General features: G+C 43.4%; 1 protein-coding gene across 3 annotated transcripts in view; it reads right to left on the bottom strand.

Moving 5' to 3' along the window:
- Nucleotides 1-20,004, bottom strand: part of SLC24A2 (solute carrier family 24 member 2) — a 240,652-nt gene that overhangs the window by 79,915 nt on the left and 140,733 nt on the right. For all 3 annotated transcript variants that reach the window (XM_065879052.1, XM_065879051.1, XM_065879053.1), the window contains exons 2-3: nt 18,044-18,082; nt 15,753-15,861 (exon numbers count right to left, since the gene is read on the bottom strand). In XM_065879052.1, coding sequence (XP_065735124.1) covers nt 15,753-15,861; nt 18,044-18,082 — 148 coding nt within the window. The remainder of the gene's footprint in view (nt 1-15,752; nt 15,862-18,043; nt 18,083-20,004) is intronic.

Raw genomic sequence — 20,004 nt, 5'->3', positions numbered from 1 at the left:
TTGGGTCAGCACAGCTGAGTTTCTATCCTCTGATGCACTGAGCATCAAAAAATATCAGAAAAGTATCTTAGAAGAGGAGAGGAAAAACAATAAAATAGACAAACAAACTTCAGCCATCCAAGGGGGAAAAAAGGGCAAGAGAGAAGAGAGAAGAATGAGAAGGCAAGAGAATTTAAGAACAGAATGAAATTGAGGGAAAAACGACTGGAAGACAAAGGAAATTAATGCCACTGATGTGGAAGTAATTCAAAGTCAAAACTACCCTTATAATTTTGTATTCTGCACTTCAGTGTTGTTCAGGATGTCACTGCATTGAATACCTGGCTCCCTCCCACGATAGAAACAATCACCCCAAATTATGGAAAACTTAAAGGATCAAATTTAAAGTAGAAAGAACGTTCATGCAATCCTCTAAGTTTCATTGAAGTGTAAATCCATTTACCATTACTCCTACTTAAATACCATACTATAAAAAATGGGACCATACAAGTGAGTTTAAAATCCAGGATGCAAAGATTGGGTAAAAGATTAAGATATGTTTCCTAAATAGTCCACTATGCGCCTTATATTAAACAGCAAATGCCTGCCAGTGAACCAGAGCTCTGATGACATAGGAGGAAGCAGGGCACTGTAGGATCTTATAACCCCTAATTGCACAAACAGTGCCCTAAGGATGTTTCAGCAGGGTTAAAATATTAGTACAGTAATTGCTTTTGCAGATTTTTATCAATATGTTGGAAAGAGGAATTTTTTTTTTAAGTCTGTCAAATATCCTAAAGCTATGGACCCCAGAGGAAACTGGGACTTTCTGGAAGGAAATGAGTTAAGTACCATGTCACATTGATGTACTTCTCATTGTGCAAAGGACAGGAGAATTTGGAAGTACAGAAAGTATAATTATTCAATTTCAGGATGAAATTTTTGCTCAACTAAAAGCCAGATTGCCAAAAAGACCAGTTTCCATCTTATCTTATAGACAGGTGTGGCAGGATCTAACAAACTGGTACATGGTGAAGAGGCTGCTTTTTAAGGGAAAATAGAGATAAGATACATAATTCAATGACTTACTATTGAACCACTGAAAACTGCCTAAAAATATGACAGCTGCAAGAAAAAAAAAAAGAACTGAAAGCAATTTGGCAAACACCTACCTAGAACTAATGATGTATCAAGCACTGTTCTATGTGCTCTGTGAACAGCACTTCATTGAATACACTCAATAGCCTTAAGAGATAGATGCCCTTGTCTTCCCTATTTTACAGAAGAGGAAGCTGAGTTATAGAGAAGTTAAATAACTCACCCAAGGTCACACAACTAGTAAGCGGCAGAGCTGGGGTTCAAACCCAGGTGGCTGGCTCCACAGTGTGTCTGCTGAGCAGCTACACTATACTCCTCCTCCCACGAGCCTAGTGGGAAGATGCCCCCGTGAACACACCTAGCGTAGGACAGAGTCTGTCTCAACGGACCTATTGCAAGATGCTACCTCTAAGCTCCAAGGGTCAGCTCCTCACCTTCTAACCCTGACTTGCACAAAGAAGATGGGGAACAGTCTTGAGGTCAAGAAAAGAATTCGTAACTTTTTCTAGATAGGAAACTCTGCGTGACCTGCTGTGCCATGAATGGGAATAGGATGCATGGAAAGGGAGATAACAACTGGGTAAAGTTCTTTTCAGAAATGGAAGAGGAGACTTTTCATTACAAAGAGTTTTCTGGAATGAGATGGACTCACCATGATTTTTAATTCCTGCCAATGATGGTGGTTCTGGCCTAAAGGCCTTAGAGTTGAAGCAAAGCTACGTTCGCTACTGGTTCTTTGGGATTAAGTGCCGCCAGCCTGGGAAGTCAAAGAGAGAAATCACCACCGCAGAAGTAGCCACAGAGGTTACTGCAACTGCACTGCTGAAGCTCAGCTTCAACAACAGCATTTAAGCTGGTTTTCAGGAAGTTAACTAGTCTGGGGCAAGCACCAGCTTCTGTTCCCCCAGAGACTTACCTACAGTGGGGGCTTGTAAAGAGAAATGTTCCCGAATGGGGTGACTACTTGCTCAGCTTGCAATAGGAATGCATTTTGTGAATGAACGAATGAATACATGAACCCACACACAAATAAGAAACCGATCTGATGTAGATCCATGAGCTTTATATAAATCACAATGCTGCTGCACTCTTTGAGTGCGTGTGTGTGTGTGTGCGTGCCCTTGCACACATGTGTATCATATAGTCTCATCTGAGCCCCAAGGCAACCGGTAAAGGACAGTTTGATGTGGGTCAGGGGATTCTTTTTAGTGGCTGAGGCAAAGAGGCCAGATTGGGTGGCTCTGATATCGTGAGATCAGAAGAGAAATGGACCCTCATAGCAGCTCAAGGATGTGTTGTTATGGTATGACCAACATCCAGCACAGTGCAAATCCCAGACCAAGAGACAAACTAGGAAGAGTTCTGGCTACTGTCAGAGCAAAGTGTCTCATAACCGAATGCAAGGCGTCCAACCTGCATTCCACTAAGTGAGGCCTGGCTATTGATTAAACAAAGCAGAGGTGTCTTTAGTGTTTCATTTGAGAGAAAACACTTTTGAATGCACTTATCTCACAGATGATGTTTCTATGCCAACATGCTTTTGGAATGGGCCATCACTGACAAAACTGAAGTGCTTTTTTCACCTTCACTGATTGCCTCCATCCTTCGGTCCTCCACAGTCAAAGCTGTGACAGCTGCTTTCTGTCTCTGGGATTTCTGAGTCCTCTCCTCTGAAGGAGTTCTAACTGCATCTCTTGAGCATGTGATAAGTTCAAGAGAACAAAGATGAAGCTGTAACTTTATGGATGCCTTATCATCTTTTTCTTTCTGCGTGCAATGTTTACGTTTAAATGGCATCAAGTCAATTTTTTGGCCATATACCTTTGTGGACTTGACTTCAAAGCAAACTTGAGACAGACAGAGAGAGACAAAGAGAGAGAAAGAGCGAGAGAGAGAAACTATTCCCAACCTCAAAAGCATTTATTTCAGTAAGACCATTCACATTCCCTTCATGCCCCAAATGAAATGTATTTGTAATGTGTACAACACAAAGAGAGATCCAATTTCGACCATCTTTGATGTTCAAATCTGAGAGTAATGCTTTACTACTCCCCAAAGAGAGGAGCTATTTAACTTGTTCCTGAATTGGCTCTATGAGAGGCATTAATAGCTTGCCTTCCTCTCTCCAGGCATTTAAACTGCTGTCATCTTATTAAAAACAAGGCCAGTTGATTGCATTTTATTCTTCTCCAGTGAAGATTTTCACTCCTGTTGCCTGTTCACGCACCAGCTGAGGCAGCACGCAAACATCTTTCTTGCTAATTTAAACTGATCTACGATTTGGGACAGAAAGAAAGGTTACAATACCGCCTTTCAGGGATAACTTCTCCCCATTTTGAATCAAATAGGCATGAAAATGAGTTTCTTTTGGTTTCAAATGACAATTTTTGAACGCTCGTATTGAAGCTGCTTTTAAAAATAGAAGCTGGGGAAATAGGTTCTGCTGTTTGGTGCGGAAAAAAAAGAAAACCCAGCAAGCCAGTGGAAGTTTCATCTTAGTGTCAGCCCCAAATTAACACTCAACGTCTACGTTAAAGAACTGAAGCAATCTTACAAAATAGGGAGCTGCATGGCTGTGTGTATGGGAGACGGACACTTGTGGCTACAGACGAAAGTCCTGTGTGAGTGCAAAGCGTTCAGGCTCCGAAGGCAAACTTAGGAGCTGGGTGACCAAGAACAAGTAGCGTCACCTCGCTGAACCTTACTTTCCTCAGAGGTAAAACACACAATAATTCCCAGAGTCGCTGCTGGGAGAATTCCAGGAGGTGACTGGTAGGTGTGTTGCACAGAGCAAGCACTTAGAAAGTTCCACTTTCTTGTTTTTTCTCTTCAGCATCTCTTAGGCCTTTAGCTTCCTACACTTAAATCACACACGCACAGATATGGTAGAAACAGACACAGACACACGCAGACACATATGTATGTGTGTGTATGTAAACGTACATGTACAGACACACAGACACACATACACACACACACAGACACAAAAACATACACACACAGACACACCCCAAGGGCCCCTGGACAGGAGAAACCGCTGGAGCCTTAGTTCAGCGGGCAAACAGCCATGTGCCCGCTCATCTTTCAAAGGAGCCCCAGCTCGGCTGGGCCAACTATACGTAGTTTTGAGTCTCTCCAGCCAGTTCCATTGCCCTGAATTTTTCACCACCTTTCCTGCCCTCCCACACTCCTCACCTCCTTTGAGAACCACTCTCGAAGCTCACTTTCTCTGAAGGCACCGCTTCCTGATGGCCCTGCCCTCAGGTTCACATGGAGATGAAGTGTCTGAAGATCTGGCCAGCGCAGTTCACCTGCACTTAGAGTTTCCTCTGAGGCCGCTCAGCGCTGTCTGCGCACCAGCCAGAATTCTCTGTTGGGTTTATTAATCTGCACTTGTCATGATGTGATATCGATTCCGTGAAGGTGTGCTTTCACCGCCTCGGGAATGAGGGCCTTTCTCTTTCACATGGCTGATTCTAGGGCTCGAGAAAGCCCCTCTCCCATCCCCACAGTGCTTCACCCAGAGCCGGTAACAGACCCAACAGTGGTGCTCACAGCTTCTTCCTGCTCTTCGAGGGCCGCCTCTGTGGACACCCTGGCTGCTTCTGGTCCAGCCTTCTCCCCTTCCTCCCAAATCCTTCAACAAGAGCACCTAAAAGCTGCTGCTTTATGATGCACCTTGATCTCTGCTGGGCATATTTTCCCTTTTTGTTCTTTTGTGTGAAAAGTGCCTTTGCTCTTCCTGCTTATTCTATATAAATTTAGAAGTCCAGTTATGAAGTCCCATAGATATCTTTTTGGGATTTCACTTAGGATTGAGTTGCACTTAGAGTTTAACTTGGGGAGAACTGATATCTTTATAATATACCAACATTTGTTCAGATCTTCTTCCATTTCTTCAGAAATGACTATTTACTGTTTTTGCTATAAAGTTCTTAAACGTTTTCTTTGGGTTAATCCTTGGTACTTTTTGGTTTTGTTGCCCTTGTGAGTGGCCCTTCATTTCTTTTATGTTTGATATTGCTGGTCTAGAGGAAGGCAACTGAATTGGGCATAGTGATACAGGATTTGACATGAGTGAACTCTTAATAGTTTTAACTATTAAAAAAAGTGTTTATTCTTCCCTGTGGGAATTCCTTTTTTTTTTTTTTTTTTTTTGCGGTACGCGGGCCTCTCTCTGTTGTGGCCTCTCCCGTTGCGGAGCACAGGCTCCGGACGCGCAGGCTCAGCGGCCATGGCTCACGGGCCCAGCTGCTCCGCGGCACGTGGGATCTTCCCGGACTGGGGCATGAACTCGTGTCCCCTGCATCGGCAGGCGGACTCGCAACCACTGCGCCACCAGGGAAGCCCCGGGAATTCCTTTGAACAAAAGGTTCTGCTGCTATTAGAAACCATGTTTGAAAACACATAATCTAGGGTACAGGGAAGATGGTGAAAAAATAGAGAGTTGCTATTCATTTGTGAGGCCTTTACAATCAAGATGTCCTGGAATTCATGTCACCTCACATTGCCTGAGCCAGACTGATAAAGCAACAGGAGAGATGGCATCAGGATGTCACAGGAGCTAGTGGGAGGAAAATGAGGGAGCCAAACTGTCCCTTTCAGAAAGGCAGGTGAAATGCTCCCAGGACACTCCTCCAGTCAACCTGAATGAAAGTAACATAAACACGTTGGATGGAAAGTGACAACAGCAGAGACTGGCTGTGATAACGTGAAGTGAATTTACCATGGGGGAAATTTGCCCGTCATTCTAACAGCAAAGAAGGCAGGTATACTATGAGTACGGTATCATTTTCAGACATCTTATTACAGGATTCTGAAGATTTTGTCATGAAAACAGCCTCAAGAGAAACACATATCAGGCCTGGAGACCTGCTGTTCTAAACAGTCTCATGCCCTGTAGTTAAATAATCCTTCACTTCAATTACAGGCCCCCTAGGCAAGTACTATCCCTACTTTTGTGTTTCTAAGGTATCAAGTGTGCTTATTTGTTAAGTTTTGCTATTGATAATAAAATTGTTGTTATGATGAAAAAATGTAAATCAAAGTTTGAAATTCCACAAGGAAGGAGAAATTACTAGAATTGTGGAAGGGAATCCAAGAATCCATAAAAATTGAATAAGGAGCTTCTTCTTTTGTAGTTTTCTTCTCAAACACAACTTAATACCCAATTTCGTGGTAGATGCTATTTTAGAGGTGTTTGAATTTGTAAAATGAATGGTTAAAACAATAAACTCCTTATAATCTTGCAGTGATGGTAATTTTTAAAAAAGTTTTTTAAAAATTTATTTTATTTTACTTATTTTTGGCTGCCTTGGGTCTTTGTTGCTGTGTGTGGGCTTTTCTCTAGTTGCAGTGAGTGGGGGCTACTCTTCGTTGCAGTGAGCGGGCTTCTCATTGCAGTGGCTTCTCTTGTTGCAGAGCACGGGCTCTAGGCACACGGGCTTCAGTGGTTGTGGCACATAGGCTCAGTAGTTGTGGCTTGCGGGCTCTAGAGAGCAGGCTCAGTAGTTGCGGCACATGGGCTTAGTTGCTCCGCAGCATATGGGATCTTCCCGGACCAGGGTTCGAACCTGTGTCCCCTGCATTGGCAGGCAGATTCTTAGCTACTGTGCCACCAGGGAAGCCCGATGGTAATTTTTTGAACATATAAAGTTAGGCCCATGAAATGCAAGAAATGAAAGGATCAACAGTTTATCAAAGGGAAGAAAAGAAAAGGAAATAAGAGAAGAACAAAGGGTTTGGAAAGAAAAGACAAAGAAGTGGACAGGAGAACTCACCAAGAAGGTGAGTGGCAGAGAGCAAACCTTCCCTACTGCAGCAATAACTCTAGAACTACAAGGAGATTCAATCATTCAGCAAACATTGACCAAGTCAGTGCCATCCTAGAGGCTGGAGATACAGTGGTGGCCACAGCAGACATGATTGCTTTTCACTACTGCAGAGACAACCATCAGCTGAACAGGACTTTGCTGGTCACAACCAAAGAGCCTTTTGACAGGGCATGGATTAAGACAATCTATGTGGCTAGAGACATATATTCTCCAGCAGAAACATTTTAAAAGCAGGCGCTCATTCAATCTACTCAACAAATATGGATTGGGATCCATGTAAGCTGGGCTCTGGAGATAGAGGAGTGCCTTCCCTATGTGCTGCCCTGTCAGAGGTGTAAGGGTAGAGACAGGCAGCAAACAACAAATAAATATATTCATGGCAGTTATGGAGAAATATGTTGCAGGGCAAGAATGGTCCAGAACTCTGCTTTATTATCATTGTTTTGATTTTTCTATTTTTCAAAGGCCGATTGAGTAAGATCTTTCTCATCAGGTGACATGCGAAGGCTGACTTGAAGGAAGGAACAGCAGGGGCCGTGTGGATGTCTGGGAGAAGAGGGAACATGTGCAAAGGCTCTGAGGTAGGAGGATGCTGGGAGTTTGTGAGGAGGAGCTGCTAGGTAGCCAGAGGAGTGGGGCACAGGGAAGGACACATGAGAGGAAGGAAAGGACGGCGGAGAAAGAGGAGGAGAGAAGAACAGGACGGAGAAGAAGGGAGGGAGGAAGGTCACAGTGGGCCTTAGGGTCACCACAAAATCTCGGGCTTTTACTGCTGGTGAGATGGTTTTGAACAGAGGTAGGCCATGATTTCACCTGTGTCTTAGGGGAACCAGGGTTCTTAGATGGCAAGTTTTGGGGCATGGTTTTTCTGGGGAAGGATTCAGGGCCACTGTATAAAAGTTGGACTCATGGGCCACCAGAGAACACTTTAAAAGGGAGGAAGAAGGGGAACGTCACATCTCTTCTCTGTAAGTCAGGAACTTGAAAAGACATCGTTACTAAGGACAGGAAGAAGAAGGGACGTTTGACCTTCACTGGCATCTACCATGGAGTTCCCTGTTAGGGGAGGCAGAGTGCCCACTCCCGGTTCCTTTGTAGGATGGGGTGGTCACATAGCCCTGTTCTGACCCATGTGACGTAAGTGGAAGTCTGCTTCTGGGAACACTAAGGGCTTTTCTTTGTTTGTTGGTTGGCTTTTTGTTTTTGTTTTTGCTGCGTCATGCGGCATGCGGGATCTTAGTTCCCTGACCAAGGAAGATTTTTCTGATTACAAAAAAAAGACAGCCGGTGTCTTCTCCTTCCCAGAATACAGATATGATGATGGGGGCGGGGAGGGGAGTAGCTTCCATCGTCTGGGGATGAGGACGAGAGAAACAGGCTCCGGATGAAAGAATGAGAAAACAGGAGACCAGGTCTCTCATGGCAAAGAGGAGCTGTATTACTAGCCTTGAACTGCTTTTAATGGGCTTCTAGTTAAATAAGAGAAACAAAATCCTACAAAACTATTAAGGCCAACCTGAAGAGGCTATATACTATGATTCCAACTATATGATGCTCTGGAAAAAGCAAAACTATGGAGACAATAAAAGGATCAGTGGTTTGCAGGGGTGTGTGTGAGAGAGAGGGAGAGAAGGATGAATAGGCAGAGGACAGAGGTGTTTTAGGGCAGTGAAAATACTCTGATATTACAATGATGGATAAATGTCATCATACATTTGCCTAAGCCCACAGAATGTACAACACCAAGAGTGAACGCTAAGGTAATCTATGGACTTCGGGTGATTATGATGTGTCAGGGTGGGTTCATGCTCAGCAAAAATGTACCATGCTGGTGAGTGACGTTGATAATGGAGGAGGATATGCATGTGTGGGGCAGGAGGTATATGGGAAATCTCTGTATCTTCCTCTCAGTTTTATTGTAAACCTTAAACTGCTTTAGAAAAATAAAGTCTTAAAGAAAAAAAAAACTATTAAATTAAGCCACTGTAGTTGGATTCTATTACATGACACTGAACACAATTTTAACTGAAAAGTCATTGCCGGCAGTCACGGAGCGCTAATTATATGCTTTTTGGGTACTGTTGTACTGAATACTCACCATAAACTTCTGATGGTGGAACTATTATTATTCCTTTTTACAAATGAAGAAACCAAGGCCCTTTCAGGTTGGAAATGCTACTCATAAACTTATGCTCATGCTGCTAACATTATTCCATTTTAAAAGTGGAAAAACTGAGGCCCGATGAGGTTGAGAAGCTTGTTCGAGGTCACAGAGCTAGAGGCTGAGCCAGGATCTGAACGCTGAGAGTCTGACTCTTGGACCACATATGCACCACGGCCAAACCCTAAGCCTTGTCCTCACAGCAACCTCTCCATTTCATCACCCAGTCACTGGGCTCTTCCGGAATTACACAGTTGGCTATGGGGTTCCTTTTGCTGTGTAGGACAGTACCCATGTCATGCTGGATGGTGAGATCAGTGGTAATTCCATAAGCTTAAGCAAAAGCGAATGAGAGCAAGGTGCGCTTGTGGACTCACGAGTGTGGCTGCAACTCAAGGCGTGAGGGAATGGAGGGAGGAAACTAAGGCCAGGCCAGGCCTTCTGCAGGGGAAATTCACATCTTACAACATGAATGTATAATTGGTCCAGGGATAGGTCAGAGCTCCTGGTATTTAGGCTGGCATCTACATTAGAAGAAAAAGGGACACTGAGCTGGACACGAGGTTCCACAAGGAGGCAGAGCAACACAAGAACTACAAGAATGGACTGAGTCAGGCAGCCATCGGTTCAAATTCTGGCTCTGCCATTGACTTCCTGTGTCACCTGGTGAGGCAAGACACAGCCTCTTTACATTTCAGCGTCCTTCTTTGACTGACGGAGTAGGGCTAGTGTAAGGGTTAGATGGGATGTAGAGCACTCAGCATAGCGCCCGTCTTATAGTAAGCACTCTGCAAATACTATCATTATTATTATTATTAGGCAAATTAATAACAGCTACTTCTCACACCAAAAGCGCTATACCCAGCATCCTTGTTCTAGGTTCATAAAGATGTACACTTGGGTAAATATGATAGAGAAATGTTGAAACCAACATGGGACACTGGATTTTTTAGAAAGATCAATTCAGACAGTCATACTGTGATCTCAAAGACCAATAGTGCTAGTTTTCCAGGGCTTTCTTATAAAAGAAACAAAATCTTTATTCCAACCATTTATATGAGCCTTAAGCAGATTCCTTCTTTTCATCAACAATGTCCTGTTCAGAATTCTGTGGCCATGGAAAGGCACAGCTCGGTCTTGTTTAGACTAAATCTTCACCCAAGGCAAGCTGACGATGGCTTTGTCCCTTCCACACAGTGTAGTGTGCCCAGAGCACACCAGTGAGCCACGGACAGACGAAGCTCTCAGTGATGTGTGTCCCTGAAACAGTTTAGGTTAGATGAAAGGTGGTTTCACGTTCTCTGCTATCTTCCCATGGAGAGGCAGAGTCTCCTCCTCCCCATCTTGAGTCTGGGCTGGCCTTTGTGATGGCTTGATTAGTAGAATACAGTAGAAGTGACTTCCTGGGACTTCCCAGACTAGGTCATGGGAAGCTTGGCTGCCACGGCCTGGGCCTCTTGGAAGGCTTGCTCTTGGAGTCCTCAGCCACTGTGTAAGAATGTCAAGCATGTGGAAAGGCCCTGAGACAACCTGGAGAGTCAGGGGGCCCAGCCGAGCCTGGCTGGCACCTTCAAAGGTGCCAGACGTGTAAGTGAGGCCATTTTGGACCTTCTAACCTGCAGGTCTCCTAGCTGAATAACATCAAATGACCTCTGTTGATACCACATAGAACAGAAGAATCACCCCACTGATCCCTGAATCACTCAAATTCCTGACCCATGAAATCACGAGCAGGAATAATATGGGGGTGGTTTTTTTTTTTTTTTTACATCTTTATTGGAGTATAATTACTTTACAATGGTGTGTTAGTTTCTGCTTTATAACAAAGTGAATCAGTTATACATATACATATGTTCCCATCTCTCTTCCCTCTTGCATCTCCCTCCCTCCCACCCTCCCTATCCCACCCCTCCAGGTGGTCACAAAGCACCGAGCTGATCTCCCTGTGCTATCTGGCTGCTTCTCACTAGCTATCTATTTTACGTTTGGTAGTGTATATATGTCCATGCCTCTCTCTCACTTTGTCACAGCTTACCCTTCCCGCTCCCCATATCCTCAAGTCCATTCTCTAGTAGGTCTGTGTCTTTATTCCTGTCTTACCCCCGGATTCTTCATGACATTTTTTTTTCTTAAATTCCACATATATGTGTTAGCATATGGTATTTGTCTTTCTCTTTCTGACTTACTTCACTCTGTATGACAGACTCTAGGTCTATCCACCTCATTACAAATAGCTCAATTTCATTTCTTTTTATGGCTGAGTAATATTCCATTGTATATATGTGCCACATCTTCTTTATCCGTTCATCCGATGATGGACACTTAGGTTGTTTCCATCTCCGGGCTATTGTAAATAGAGCTGCAATGAACATTTTGGTAAATGACTCTTTTTGAATTATGGTTTTCTCAGGGTATATGCCCAGTAGTGGTATGGCTGGGTCATATGGTAGTTCTATTTGTAGTTTTTTAAGCCACTAAGTCTTGGGTGCTCTGTTACATATCATTAGATAACAAACACAAACACTGCTGGATCTCGTGGCTCGGGCTCAGAGGCCCATCTGACTACCAATTAAAGCTTTTAGTAAGGGCTGCATCACTGGATTGACACCGGAATGGCACAGATGAGAAAAAGGGCATTTTTTTTTTTTTTTAGTAGTTCAGTTTAATTTTCTGCTGTAACAAATATTTCAGCACCCTCCTCCTCCAGCAACAGGGAAACAAGGGGGCCAAGAGAGCCCAAGGCCAATAAGCAAACAAGCAAACAATTAGGCCCCCATAATAAGGTGGCAACTAGTGTAGGAATCAGTGCCCTGGGGAAGGGCATTGACTGTCTTTCCATAGGTCATCTGTCCTAGGTGATGTTGAAAACTTCCCTTTATGAACACTGTCTGCCATGTGGTGCCAGTGCACGACTCAGCAAGGCAGACGCCAGGAACAACCATTAGTATAACAGAGAAGCCACTGCAGTGTTCATGGGGTCAGCTTGGTGATGTAACCAGCATGCTCTATATTGTTAAAAGGTGACAGTTTGGCATGCGGATGTGTGAACTCAAGTGATTAGATGCAAACTAAAAGAGAGATGACTATTTCTGAGAGCTTGGAATGTTCTTGGAATGGAAAATGATTGTGAATTTTTTTGGGGGAAAAATACCAGAGCAATCTGCTTTCTTGGCCGCGTGCTATGGAGCAATTTTAAAGCATTGAAGTACTTTCTATATTTTCTAATCACTCAAGTCCAGAACTGATTATGGCTCTCAGCATTCTCCCAGATTCACACCACTAGAGCACTCCACGTCTTTTGGGGAGAGGTTTCACCTTGAAAGCAGACATCCAGATTTGGAAGGCACATCTTGGTACAGCAGGAACAAACATTTTAATAGCAGCACAGCCCTACAAGGGCCAAGTGTTTCGGAAAATCACTGATGGCCCAACTCTGAGACAACTCAGATTCACTCTCTCTTATCTCACAAAGTATAACCTCCCCACCAAACAGAAAAACAAAAACAAGCCCTACCAGAAACTGAACTCCCTCAAACAAAAACCACAGAAATTTAGATTGTTGAGACCTATGGTCAATGACACACACACACACACACACAGAGTTGTATATGCATAGATCATCTCTGGAATGAGCCCCAAGAAATTGGTAGATGTGGTTTCCTCTGGGAGAATTGGGGGACTGGAGAAAATTGGGAGGTTGTTGGAGGAGGAAGACTTTTTTTTTCCGCATAACCTTTTGAATGTTTTAAATTAAAACATTCATATGCTGCACTATTTTTCAAAATAATGGAACAGAGTAATTCAAACCTGATGGTGCTTACAATCTGCTAGGCAATGTGTTCAATGCTTAATGTATATTCACTCCTCTAGTCCTTATAACAACCTTATGATGTAGACATCATAATATATCATCCTGATTTTTACAGATGAGGAAACTGAGGTACAGAGAGGTTAAGTAACTTATCCAAGGTCACACAGCTAATAAATGCAGAGCTGGAATTTGAATCCAGAGAGTCTGGCTCTGGAGTCTGTCCTCAATTACTACATAACGTGCCTTGCCAGAAATAAATATACCCAGTTGCCTGCCTGCTCAAAATCAAGTTGGGGCAGATAAGATAGTTCATTTCTTCTCTCACCTGACTGTTTTGGATGATGGGTGGAGAAGATGGTGGCTCAAAATAACCAAGATACAATCTTAAACCCATGGGGCTTTAGAGGGCTTTGAAATTGTGTGACTAACAGAGCAAAAGCATGACTTTGGCCAAGTTGCTTAATTCTTCTAAGGCTTAGCAGCTACCATGTGCCAGGTAGACTGCTAGATCTTGGGGACAACTAGTAAATAAACAGAATCCCTGCTCTCTAAAAATTTACCATGTCCTGGGGGAGACAGGCAGTGAACAAATAACCACACAAATTGTAATGTGGGCTGAAAGGAAAAATTAAAGGGTGCATTGAGAGAGAATGATTGGGGCCCTGATTTACACTGGATGGTCAGGAGGTGTCATTTACACAGAGCACTGAAGAAGGGGCAGAATAAAGCTGGCAAAAGTGGAAGAAAACAGGAGAAAGAAAAGTATTCTGGGTGGGGGGAACAGCCTACGCAAAGACCCTGAGGCAGGAAAGAAGTATCTGTTTTACGACAGAAGGCCTCTGTCTGGCTAAAGCAAAGTGAGTCAACGTGAGTTTGGAGAAAGAGAAAGATCATGCAGACCATGGCAAGTATTTCACAATTTTCCTAAGAGCCACGAGAAGCCACTGTAGGTTAATAGGAGTGACATAATTTGATTTACTTTTTAAGATTACTTGGGCTGCTGTGTGGAAAATATGCAAAGAGGCAATGGAAGAAGTGGAAGACCAGCTAGGAAGCGATGAAGATGGCTTGGAATAAAGAGCTGGCAGAGGGAGAAGGAGACACATTTGAGATCTATTTTGGTGGTACCCTATTTTATGAAATTAGAATAATAATGTTAGCTATGAAGTGTTATTATAAAGCAAAGATTCACAGATGTGAAAATACTTTGTCAATTATAAAGTACCAGACAAAGGTAACTATTACTGTAGGTGAAAGAACCAAGTACCAGAGAGGCTCTAAGTTGCCCAAAGTCACACAAATGCTTCGTGGCTGGGCGGAGGTTGGCCTGCGATCCCTTCACTCCCTGAGATCATTTTTGTGGGGGTGACCCTGCTGGGGAGGAAAAGAAGGCTAGTGGCCAGGGCTAATTTCCTTGTCATGTGGACCTCTGGTAAAGAGAGTAATGCTTTTTAGGATGTTCCCGGCAAACGATTACCTGAGTAAACAGAAACCAGGATCTATGAAAGAAGGCTCTTTGGAAAATATCACATCAGCTACGTAACTCTCTGGGGTATAAGGCGGAAATGTTTTATAACTGAAATGCTCCACAGTGAGAGGTGAGCCCGTGATCCTCACTTATTATTCTGGGTGAAGGTGCGTGTCCAACGAGGGGAGACAGGACCTGGGGAGCCGCTCTTGAGGTCCCAGAGTTTTCTTGACTGTACCTGAATCTCCTGATGGCCTGAACCCTTGAAATTATTTAGCCAAGCTTTATATTGCTTAAGAGCTCTGATTTATGTGGGGATAATTTGTCACTGGCAGAGACCTGTTTCCCAGGCCATTTGCCTCCGTGTAACATCAGGCCTCACTGTAAGGTCCAGGGATGTAGGGAGAACAGAAGACTTCGTTATATTTGAACCCTTTGCTAGTAGCCTAACTCTGATATTTATTTGATGCATCAGCTATCCGCTTCCTTGAAAAATTAACTTTTTAGGATACTTATGCAATTCAAGAAACAAGATGTACCTGGCTTCCTTGTGAATGAGTAAAACTGGAAGAACACAATACTGAATTCTTGGTGATGGTTTGTATAATGTCCCTAGGAGGTGAACCAGGCCTCATCAGTCTGATCCCAAGCAGTTATTTAGAGAGCGCTCTTTGGGTGCTTAGAAGCTCACCTCCCATCTTCCAATTGCCAAAGAATAGATACAACATCAGTGCTGTGCAGTGAACATCGTTCCCCAAACTAATCACAGCCCTCCTAAGTCATGGAGTTCTTGTCTCCTCTTTTTCTTTTTTTTTTTGCGGTACGCGGGCCTCTCACTGCTGTGGCCCCTCCCGTTGCGGAGCACAGGCTCCGGATGCGCAGGCTCAGCGGCCATGGCTCACGGGCCCAGCTGCTCCGCGGCACGTGGGATCTTCCCGGACCGGGGCACGAACCCGTGTCCCCTGCATTGGCAGGCGGACCCTCAACCACTGCGCCACCAGGGAAGCCCTTTTCTTTTTTTAAGATGTACAATTTATCAATTTTTCTTCACCTATAAACTTCATTTTGAAACTTAGGAGGATGACGAAAGAGAACTGTTACTCTAGCTGGAAGGGAGGGAAACCGCTCTTGTCTTCTCCGCCTCGTAGCAGACTGTATTTATGCTGGAGGCATCAAAAGACAGAATCAGCGAACGGACCGCCACTCCTGCTCCTGGTGAAAAATCTCTGATCGTGAGCTGGGCGGTTGCAGGTAAGCACGCAGGAGGGCCAGGGCTGCCTCTGGCAGAGGTTAACACGCGGACATCAGCCGGTTTGTGACGGAAGAGTGAACGTATTTTATGAAAAGAGGACTTTGCACATCGTCTCCCCCCGCCCCACCAAGCGAAAGCCTGATGTTTACCTTCAGCGAGCGGGTCGAGGGTGTGTATCATGAGCTGGAAGATGCTGTTCCTCATGAGACTGTTGTGGAGGGAGGCGGAGCTTCCACCCCGCTGCAGACGCGGCTTCGCCTGCGCAGAGGGACCAGACAAAGAAGCCGTTAGTGCTCAGAAATGCAAGGCAAGTCCTCACCTAGTCTGTCAGAGGCTCACACACAACGGAACCAAAGATTTCCCACGCACGTTCCTTCAAAGTCTCCTGAAGGAACGGCATTCTCACATCCTTTCCTACTAAAGGGATTAATTGCTATCATCTGTTGAGAACTTAATATATGCTAGTCAACGTGCCATAGCCTTCACCTCCATTCTCTGACTGAACCCTATGAACTAGATACCATTATTGTTCCCTTTAGACAGATGAGGAAATTTAGTCTCAGAGAAGCGAAATGAGGTGTTCAGGTCACACAGATAAAAAATGGAGGATAGAGGAATGGGTTGCAGGTCTGCTTCACTCAAAATCTGTTCTCTGAACCAGTGGGTGCTCTCTAAGATGTCTGTATTGTGCCTCCTATCAGTCAAATTTTTGAGTGTGTATATATGCATCTATCTATATCTGTATCTATATCCATATGTATCTCTATATCCAGACACATACTAAAATATGGGCATATATATCATAAAACATTTGCAAAAGTAGAAATAATGAAGAGTAACAAAGAAAGTAAACAATAGAGGTGCTAATATTTCCCCCTTGCTCTGCAAAGGGACATCCTGCACACATTCCGGGGTACCTCATCTCCACGATGGGAACCACAGCTCTCATCCATGAAGCCTTACAGTCTATGTTAAATGAGATTTGAAGAGAGAGAATCTCCTATTATGAATCCACAGAGAACCTTCCTGGCTCCAAAGAGTCCTTTACATTACAGGGTTTTGCAAAATATTCCATCACACTCCAGATCCACAAGGGGGTTTCCCAAGAAAAGTCCCACAAGAGACTCCATGACCAAATATATTTGGACATTGCTACATCCTAGACCAACTCACCTTTAGAGTTTTAAGATACACATTAGACCACTAAGTCTAACACTAAAGAAATATGGTTAACTTGATTAACTTGGACAGTGTTTCCAAACTATTGCCCATTCGTCCCTTGTTTTACAGAATACTTATTAAAACTGAGCCACATGTTTGGAGACAAACATGAAACCCAGAGTAAGCTTGAAGTATGGGTAAAATGTCAGTGTGAGATACATGGAGAAATCTGAATTTTTTGGTGTGATTTTATTATAATTGATATTCTATTAGAAATAATATTTCCAACTCTACAGGGTTTGGAGAAGAATCAGAGGGGATTACTGGTGTCTCACTGGTGAACCAGATCATGATTCACAAAGGAAGAGACTGGGTCTGCACCCCTAGCCCAGTACTGGATCAGGCATATCCTATGGGTTCTCAATGCATGTCAGAAGTCTCTGCTCTGAGCATCACAGGAGGAAGAATGGGGTCGTAGGTATCTTCATTACTAGTCCTTTCAGCCTCAAAAATCTGGAACATTTTTTAGTGCATTGTGTTATTTGATTCAGAAGATTAAGGCTCAAAAAATTTTAGGGGCAAGGTTAAAAGATTTGAATAGAGTTGAAATGTAATCACTGTTTGATGGCTGAACACAAAAACTGATGGTCATTTCCTTGCCAAGCTGCACAATACAAAATGTGACATGTTAATCGGACAGGAACTGGAAAATGTGTTTCTGGTTAATAATTTGTCATAATCACTGTTACTATGGTCCTTATTCTGGGAAACCGAAAGAACTCTCTTGTGGAAATCTTCATTAGCCTAGGATTATGTCTACAGAACTTAAAGCAGTCTTCGGGGCATTATGTATATATTGAATATATAGATCTCATGCAGCATTTCTTTTGATGGAACCAAAAGAAACTTCCAACCAAAAAAATAGGTGCATGCAGGTACACAAACAGATACCAAGCATTAGATCCCTCGCTGTCCCCAAATATCTGCTCAACATCCCTTGGAATGTAATTTGGAAATATCTCACTCTTTCAACTTTTCCATTACAAGTGAAAGAGAGAACGCAAACTTTTTGAAACCCAGTCCCAGAAATAATTTGTCATTGAATGTAAGAATTCAGTTGACACTAATTATAGGACAGAGCATACACACACCGGCAGATTAAACCCTTTAAGTATTCCAAGGGAGAGGATGTTGAGCACAAGAGCCCCTTCCGCCCACCCCTGCCCTCACGCTCTCCACAGGCACATGAACAGGTACAGGCAAGGCCACTGCTTCCTACCGGTAGAGCCTGTTCATCCTTGTCCCTGGCTGCAGATGACTGCATAAGAGGAAAAGGCAGAAACAGAAGACACAGAAATAACTAAACACATACAGGTTTTACATTTAATCACAAGCATCAGTATAGGGAAAGATTTGGTTCTTTCTGCTCCTGGGAAGGACTATGCCAACGCAGGGGGTCACGAGTGTCTATTTCTAGCTAATATATCATGGTTTATTTAGGCATATGGTACTTTCTCTTGAAAGATCAAAGCCGAATGGCCAACTTAAATGTCCAGTAACAGAGGGCAGTTAAATCACTTGTGGTCCAGCCATCCAGTGGAATGTCATGTGGCCACTACAATGAATGAGCTAAGTACACATGTGTTGCCGAGGAAAAATATCTAAGATACATCGTTAAGCGAAAAAAAATTAAAAGCCTTATTTATTACCTCATTTTATAAAAGAAAATAAAGTAATAATACTGCAGTATATGTAAAGAAAAAAGTTCTGCAAGAATCATTAGTGGTTATTCTTATTAGTGGTCGTCATTTGGGGCTGGGACTACAAGGACCTGTCATATTCCTTATCTTTCGGAGGGAACTGACATTCACCGTCCCAAGTGTGATGAATAAAATAAAAGCCTGAAGACGTTAAGCCTTTGGAGGAAAGACTAAGGTCATCACACATGGAATCCAGATAATCCACCTTCTTTCCTGCCCCACCACTTCACATTTTCCATTCTAAAAAAGGAAATATCTGTCACACTGAGAAAAGTTGACTAAAACACAAGGGCACGTGAGAGCCGGTCATCCGTTGGGAGAGAACACAACTCAGACATGGGACACTGGTGCTCTTCTAACATGTCCCAAACTGGACAGCTTTGCTTCCCCCGCTTAATACGAACACTCCCTCTTCAACAGAACCAGGCACTGTCCTGTGATCTTTCCAAGGGTATGCAGTTGCCTTGGGAACTTCCTCGTGATCAGACCACCGCCTCTGTCACTTCACCTCAACTACGGGTGCATACAGCAAGAAGACACTGGTTCTCCAATTAGCGTCTTTGCTAACCTGTGTCTTCAGGACTAATCACACACTCGGAGAAGAGAAGACGAGGGCAGAGCTGTTTTAAAATCTTCATGGGCCCTGGGCTCTCTTTTTTTAGTCCTACCACACATATCACAGAAAGAACGTGAAGATGCCCTCACATCCCACCTACGATATACATTTTTGTGTAAAAAAAAAAAAATGGAAAGGATTCTTATAATTTTGCATTTCAAATTATTGGCTATATGCAATTCACTTAATTCATGATTGGCATGCTAGAAATCTTGGAAAGTGAGAAAACTGAATCTGTGATTTGGTTTCATGTAATTTTTAAGAAGGCTAAATTTAATACTTAATGAAGTTGATAGTACATATTTTGTCGACATTCAATTAAACATTTCATAATCTTGTAGATAATTTTTGGATCTTAGAGTCAATGTTAACATATATTTTTTCTTCTGGTCCCAAACACTTTTGCAGACCCTTGAAGAACTTGTAAGGCTCAGGCACAAACGGAAGAGTTTAGGCTGGAGATAATTTCTGAGTACAGCCCGCAGGCATGACTAAATTTGCCAGAACCTACTAATTTGGGACTCTCTCTCGGTGACTTCTCTAAAAACACTAACAAGAAAATATCCCTGCTTCCCTAGTTCCAGAAACATGCTTGGGGAACTAGACTGGACCTGAAATTGTCCTTTGATTTCCTTTTTGCTCTGAAAGCCACCGTATGATCCCGTTTCTCTCTGGCAGTCCTTTCATTTTCTTGTCTCCCACATTAGACAGCTCAACAAATGGCGCCCCATTCTACAGAACAATCCCCCAGGGAAATTATCCAGTGCGGCCAGATCAGCCTTTGGACACACATGGAGATTAACTGTCAGAGCATGCCTTTTCAGGTAGCAAATTTACACCTTGTGGCTAAACGGGAGGCAATTA

Source organism: Phocoena phocoena, chromosome 6 (assembly GCF_963924675.1).
Source record: "Phocoena phocoena chromosome 6, mPhoPho1.1, whole genome shotgun sequence".
Lineage (NCBI taxonomy): Eukaryota > Metazoa > Chordata > Mammalia > Artiodactyla > Phocoenidae > Phocoena > Phocoena phocoena.
The sequence above is the reverse complement of the archived record's forward strand: the minus strand, read 5'-3'. Positions and strand labels throughout refer to the sequence as shown.